Source organism: Mirounga leonina, unplaced genomic scaffold (assembly GCF_011800145.1).
Source record: "Mirounga leonina isolate KUSES-001 unplaced genomic scaffold, KU_Mleo_1.0 Mir_178, whole genome shotgun sequence".
NCBI classification, from domain to species: domain Eukaryota; kingdom Metazoa; phylum Chordata; class Mammalia; order Carnivora; family Phocidae; genus Mirounga; species Mirounga leonina.
In genome coordinates, this window is record NW_023270464.1 from 9,249,060 (window position 1) to 9,255,059 (window position 6,000).

The following is a 6,000-nucleotide window of genomic DNA, read 5'->3' on the forward strand; positions in this document are numbered from 1 at the left end:
GGATTTCTTGGGTAGAGCCTCACGAGGGACTAAACAGAGCAAACATCCAAGCACAGGTTCTCTGCTGACCGGCTGAGGGGAAGCAGAGGAGACTTGCGGGCTTGTTCTCCACCGGCCAGGAAGCCCACCCACAGTCACTCTGGGATCATTAGTCCTGGATCCTTGGGAGTCAAACATGCAGGGGAGGGGGGGCGGCGGAGAGGGACCTGGAGATGACCCAGTTCTTATAAGCCAGCTGGTGAGGCATATTTCTGGGCAAGGACAGCTTCTTGGAGCAGACAGATGGAGCTGCGGTCAGTGTCCGGGTGGCCCTGGGTGGCCCAAGGCCCAGCCCAGAGTACAAGGTATGGCCTGGTGATGCTGGTGGGGGGTTGGGCAGGAAGTCCAAGCATCCCTGGGCCAGCATTTGTACTTCCGACTTCTCCTATGGGAGGCAGGACAGTAGGGCTGCAAAGGCGGGGGTGGTTCCGGTCCCTTTTATTATTTATGCTTTAGAACGTTTTTTAAAAGTCCTTATTTTATTATAACCTATGTGCCATGATTAAAATGTGATTAATAAGTAGTTAATGAACAAATAAAATATTATCAGAGGATCCTATTAAAAGCAGCCTTTCTGGGGCACCTGGGTGGCTCAGTCGTTAAGCGTCTGCCTTCGGCTCAGGTCATGATCCCAGGGTCCTGGGATCGAGCCCCACATCGGGCTCCCTGCTCCACGGGAAGCCTGCTTCTCCCTCTCCCACTCCCCCTGCTTGTGTTCCCTCTCTCGCTGTGTTTCTCTCTGTCAAATAAATAAATAAAATCTTTAAAAAAAAAAAAAAAAAGCAGCCTTTCTTTGTCTCCCCCCACCAGTCCTGCCCTATAGAGGACCAATTTTTTTTTTTTTTAACTCTGTTCCCTTTTTTCTTTCTTCTAAATAATAGGATTTGACTGCTTTTTTGGATAAATTGAGTTTGGTCATTTTCTATGACTTTTTTATGGGGGTTGAGTATTTATCTCTTAGCATGTCCCCAACCTTGGCATTTGACCTCATGGTCATGCTTGGGACACCACCCAACTGCCTTTGTCCCCCGTGACTCGAAGAAAATGCAGAGGCTGCTTCTGTCAGGTTGCTGAGCCCCTGAGCTGTGCTAGGTGCTGGTCCAGGGATGCTGGAAGGTTCAGGTGTGACCAAGGCAGCTGCTGCCTCCAAGGGGCTGCGAAGTAAAACTATCTTATCTTCCCAGTGCTCGGCTCCTACCACCCACTAGATCACATGGATCTCACTCTTGATGACAAGCGGGACATCCTAAAAGTTAAGCTTTAATTTAAGCTGTCAATTAGAAATCGCATCTTCTGTGTGGAAGTTACTGCTTGGAATGGTGTTAATCCTTAACGTGTCCTTCTCTGAGATGATTTCGAAAGATCTGAGGTCTCAGGACAGGGCCCCCCCATTTCCTGGAGAGGTCAATGATTGTTTTCAAATGATTGTTGGGTGTCGCAACTTCACTTAGCTTTGCGTCGACTGAACCTGTGCGGGGCTTTGGAAAGTCGGGAGCTGCAGAGAGGGGCTCTTTGCATTCCAGAGTCTGAGCAGCACTGGCTTTACTAGGGCTGTCAGGGGAGTGAAGAAGGTGCAAAGGGGACCGTGTGGCTCCCCGTCATTCTTGTCACAGTTTCTTGAAATACTGAGGTCATTCCATTTTTTCCCCAGTCATTCTGAAGTAAAATATGTCATATAGGGATCCTTAAATCGTAGCTGTGTGAAGTTGTCACTGAAAATCCTCCTCGAAATTTGATGATCTCAAACCAGACCACGTTTCCCCCCCATCTGTTTTTCCTCCTCGATGCCCCATTTGTCAGCTACAGTCTTTTTCTGTCAAGTCTCTGACTTCATCTCTGGTAGATGATGTGGTTTTGTGGTAGGAGACTTCGGAGGCCATCATCTGGCACAGAGATGTGCCTGATGTCGGTCTTTAGGAAGCCTTACCCCTCGCGTGGCTTGTCATCCCAAAGGGGAGAGGCAACATCACTGAGGCTGGAAACACTGGCCTTGTCCAGATGCCAGGCATTTGCAAGCCCTCAGGCACAGTGCTTTGGAGTTCATAGATGAACCCTTCACCCAGGCGAGGGGCTGAAATACGTTTGGATCAGGTTGAGGTTGTGACTTTCCTTAACAGAAACACCCGTTCACGGCTAGGGTAGAACTGTTCCCTAGAGCTTCTGTCCTATGGCTTCCAAGACATGGGAAGTGAAAATATAATCCTCAGAGACAGCTAAAACATCTCATCACACCTCAGATCTGGGTGTTTCCTCCACCTCATTCTTTGCAGGAGGGAGAGAGGTGTTTGATGCCTTGACAAACCTGGGAGAATGGATTAGTCTAGGAATAACTACGCAGCGTAAGGTGGGAGATGGGGGCCTTTGGCATTTTAGGCCCTTGTTCCTCAAAGTGGGGTCCAGAAGCAGCCATGCGGGCATCACCTGGGAGCTCATTAGAAATGCAGAATCTCGGGGCACCCCCAGACCTACTGAGTCTGAGTCTGCCATGTAGCAAGACCCCCATGGGGTGACCTGTGTGCACACTCACGTATGAAGAGTACTCTCTGGGGACATTCTCTGTGCTGCTGGAACAATAAGGTTCTAGGCTCCACTTTGCAAAATGACAGCCTTTCATAAATAATTTAGAGTGGGGTGGGGAGCGTCTTAGAGATGATTCTCATGCACTAAAGATAGGCTCCGTTGGGTTAAATACCTTTCCATTTTGATTTAAGTTTCTTTGAACTAGCCTCCAATTAATCTCTCCCTGTAGGTAATTATATGCACAGACACACCCATTTCTACAGTACTTGGTGCCTTTTTTCCAGAAGGTTGACCTTTTGGCTAAATGTGAGTAACCTTTCTGTGGAGCTCTTAGCCATGCAGACAGGTCCACCTGGGAGACGTGGAAAGCAGTGTGAGTAAGGCAGCTTTGAGCAGCGGGACTGGGTAACCACGAGGGACCTCCCGGGAGCTCCATTGAGAGCCTCAGGTTAGAAACTGGAGGAAAGGTCAAAGTCATGACAAATGGGCACAAAAGGGCAAGGAACTGTTGTCCACTTGGGCTACAGAGTGGAGAGTCATGGGGCTTTCCGAGTGGGTGGGTCCGCTCAGCCCGGGGTGGACTTGAACTTTGGGTGAGTGTAACGCATCCAGTCAACAGCAAGGCTTCCATTGGACTCTATGGGGATCACAGAATTTTGTTGCAAGTTTTCTTTAAATTGGCCAGTTGTTGAGCATAAGTATCAATTTCTTCCCACATGTTTGGAAAGGAGGGTCCTTGACAAGAACACCAAAGTAACCAGTCCTGTGGGTCTGGTTTCATGGAAATGGGTGTTGGCGCCATTCTCTCAGGCTGGCTATGCATCACCAGCAGGTCCAGCCACTCGGACAGAATGGGTCAGGTCCGTCTTGGGTTAGTTAATCTTAAACTAGTGTTTGGGACTGGGGCGAGCACTTGGTTGGGTCAGAAATCCTTGATTCTGTGGGTGTGGGATGAAACAGAGCTGCAGGAACCGACCCTGATGGCCAGTCTTTCAAAGACTTGCTTTCACATGTATGTTCTGGAAAATAAAGACCTACATATAGGTGAAGCTGCTGGCTTTGACTGGCGTTGACCACCTGACTACTTTATTTTTTTTTAATATTTTATTTATTTATTTGAATGAGAGAGAGAGAGCATGGGCAGAGAGAGAAACAGACTCCCCGCTGAGCAGGGAGCCCGATGTGGGGCTCGAGCCCAGGACCCCGGGATCATGACCTGAGCTGAAGGCAGATGCTTAACCAACTGAGGCACCTTGGTGCCCTACCTGACTACTTTAATGTGTACCTGTGGGCAACTCATAGGATGGCCCCAAGCGGCTATGGATTCTGGACCATGACCCATTTACCTGTTGAGTCTTCACCCAGAATTCATGGTCCCACCCCCTCTTTTCAAAACCTTGCTCTCCAAGACATGTGCTTCTTCCACTGGGTTTTCAGGAAAATTCGCCCTCTGCCCCCACAGGACCAGCTCTTTCATTCCCCACAGCTTTCGATCTCGAAAAATTAATGTTATAAGTTCAGCCATCAACTTTCATCTCAGTCATACTTGTGGCACCGCTTGTCTTTGCAATGCTAGGTCGTCAGGATGGAAATTACAGGCATGGCTCTGGAGTAGAACAGCTCATACGAGGGCCCTTGATTTTCCCCTGAAGAGCAGAGAGGGCTTTCTGGGCCATCGTCCCAGTGCAATCCTGTGATTTTGCTGTTGTAAGGCTCTCGCCAGAGGCAAAAATGCTCTATTAAAATGAAACAAGAGCCCACAGAACCATGTGGCATCCCTATGGTCTGAACACATCCTTCTCAGACCCTTGGAAGGGACATTCCGAAGGGAGGACTCCAGGCCGGCGCGAGACCCCGCCCGCCCATGAGGTTCTGGCTGCCGGGGCTGACGCCTTGTTCTCCTTCTGCCCCTCTAGGGCCGGCAGGGCCTGGGTTCCATTTTCGTCTGGGCCTCTGGGAATGGCGGGAGAGAGGGGGACCACTGCTCCTGTGACGGCTACACCAACAGCATCTACACCATCTCCGTGAGCAGCACTACCGAGAACGGTTACAAGCCGTGGTACCTGGAGGAGTGTGCGTCCACCCTGGCCACGACCTACAGCAGTGGCGCGTTTTACGATCGGAAAATCGTGAGTTCTCTTGGCCAGGTGGAGAGCCTAGGACGCACGCCTTCGGCCCTTTGGGGGCAAGTTTCTTTCCCTCTTCACAAAAAGAGGAGCCAGGTTGAGGCCAGTCTGTACCGGGTCCCAGGGTACTGACTTTACCCATCGGTGAACTGGTTGTGCCTTGAGGGAAACCCCAGTCCCTTGGCAACCACCCTCAGAGCCTGCCTTTCTAATTTTTGCACAAAATACCAATTAAAACCCTCTCTTGGCTTTAGGGATCTAAAAATAGCATTTAAGAATGGGGTACCTTCTCAGCACCATGCCTCCTTTTAGCTCTCTAAATTTCTGTGGTCACATTGCTGGGGATCCAACTGACCGGTTCAGTTTCAACGTGCCAAATAGAGTAAGAGAAAATCTTAGTTTTATACTGAAACCTTTTAGAGATCCAAGTGTTCTTCCAGGCGGTTCTTTCCCCCCAACAAAACGACTTTCCCTGGACACTTCGAATTGAGCAGTGGTTTCTGTCTGTTCCATTCACTTCAATGAACACCAGCGTGATTTATCCTTTTAAAAAGGGACTGTTTTCTTTCAGCATATGGGTGGAATGTGTGCTTTCTTCCTTCCCCACAGGCTTTCCTACTTTAAGAAAAGTAAAGAGGGGGAGGATTTTGAGCCGAAATTAATGCAGAATTCAAATGCACAGTCATCAAGTTGGTTTTTAGATGTTTAAAAAAATGAGACCGTGGAGCTGGCCAGACATGGTTTAATTTTAAAGGATGCTCACTAGCATCTTTTTATTTCTCCTGCTGCTGAGCCACATCTCTAGAAATTATTTGTAAATTTATTTTTTACATTCTTCAGCGGGAGCATGCAGGCTCCCTGCTCCCCGCTTTTCCCCGCACCTGCTGAAAGGTCAGCCACACGGCTGCTGGGCCACCAGCCTGGCAATGGCCCGGGCTAGTAAACAGAGGTCTTAATTTGTTTTCCTTTTCTACCAAAGCACGCGCCCCTGGGACAGGCGGCCGAGATTCTGAATGGTATCCTGTTCATTTAGGAATCTAGCTCATTTGAACACAGGCTTGCTGGAGTCTTGTTAAACAGGCCTGCTGGCTGGAGGCGTTCAAGGCGGAGGTCTTGTCATTGAACGCTTTGTACCAGAGGCTTCCTGCTGGGACTCCTATGTCTCCCATCCCTGGGAGCAGGGCTTGCTGCTTTATTTGCTTAGTTAATCACACTGTGTATGCACACACCTTAGCTACAAAATGCCTTAATTCTTTCTTTCTTTCTTTCTTTCTTTCTTTCTTTCTTTCTTTCTTTCTTTCTTTCTTTCTTTCTT

The 6,000-nt window shown here is 49.0% G+C and overlaps 1 protein-coding gene across 1 annotated transcript in view; it reads left to right on the top strand.

The window, feature by feature from the left end:
• PCSK6 (proprotein convertase subtilisin/kexin type 6) overlaps positions 1 to 6,000 on the top strand; it is a gene marked incomplete at its 5' end in the record, with an annotated part of 182,135 nt that overhangs the window by 97,510 nt on the left and 78,625 nt on the right. Inside the window, one exon of the mRNA XM_035024323.1 lies at positions 4,476 to 4,688. Coding sequence (XP_034880214.1) covers positions 4,476 to 4,688 — 213 coding nt within the window. The remainder of the gene's footprint in view (positions 1 to 4,475; positions 4,689 to 6,000) is intronic.